Source organism: Eimeria tenella, genomic scaffold, assembly GCF_000499545.2.
Source record: "Eimeria tenella Houghton genomic scaffold, Eth_scaff3034, whole genome shotgun sequence".
NCBI lineage: Eukaryota > Apicomplexa > Conoidasida > Eucoccidiorida > Eimeriidae > Eimeria > Eimeria tenella.
The window spans coordinates 1-742 of record NW_013542903.1 but is presented as its reverse complement, the minus strand read 5'-3'; the positions used below and the strand labels follow the sequence as shown (position 1 = coordinate 742).

General features: G+C 60.1%; 1 protein-coding gene across 1 annotated transcript in view; it reads left to right on the top strand.

Moving 5' to 3' along the window:
* The window catches only part of ETH_00037365 (uncharacterized protein), a gene marked incomplete at both ends in the record, with an annotated part of 3,832 nt that extends 3,098 nt beyond the window's left edge, over positions 1 to 734 (top strand). The window contains one exon of the mRNA XM_013375966.1: positions 6 to 734. Within this exon, the coding sequence (XP_013231420.1) occupies positions 6 to 734 (729 nt within the window). The remainder of the gene's footprint in view (positions 1 to 5) is intronic.
* Positions 735 to 742: the final 8 nt, after the last annotated feature.

Sequence of the window (742 nt, the reverse complement as noted above, 5' to 3'; positions counted from 1 at the left end):
TGCAGCAGCAGCAGCAGCAGCAGCAGCAGCAGGAGCAGCAGCTGCGCGCCGCGCTGTGTCCGAAGCGCATGGAGTCTCCGTTTCTCTTCAAAATATGGAAAGTGGAAGAAGCAGAAAGTAATGCCATTGTTGCTGTTGGGGACTTGGGGGCCCTGGAAGCTTTTCAAAGAGATCCAAACAAGAGACACAATTTGCTGCTGCTGGGGGGTTTGGAGGCTTCTGTGTCGCTGCAGCTCGGCAAGTACCGCCAGCTGCTGCAGCAGGAAGCAGCAGGTGCTGCAGTCTCTCCGCAGCTCAAGTTCCAGGCCATGAAGTACATTTTCCTCCTCATTCAGGACATTCTTGCTGCTCACCAGCCCCCTGCTGCTGCTGCTGCTGCTGCTGCTGCAGCAGACCTCAGCAGCAGCCTCAGGGACGCGGGCTACGACGTCCTACTCAGGCTCCCGCCGCCCCCTGCTGCTGCTGCTGCTGCTGCTGCGGAGCGCGGCGCCGCGGAGGACGCTGCAGCGGGAGCAGCAGCAGCAGAGCAGCAGCACTTCGAGGAAGCAGAAGCAGCAGCAGAAATGCTCTACGAAGACCTTTTAACTCCCGAAAAAAGCATGCACTTGAGGGCCTTTTTGGGGCTTCCTGTGGGGCTGCATGCAGCTGCTGCTCATCTCTTTTTTGCTGCTAAGATGCGCCGTAGCAACCCGCTTGCTGCTGCTGCGGGCTTCCGGCTGCACGCGCGCGACGCCGCCATCCG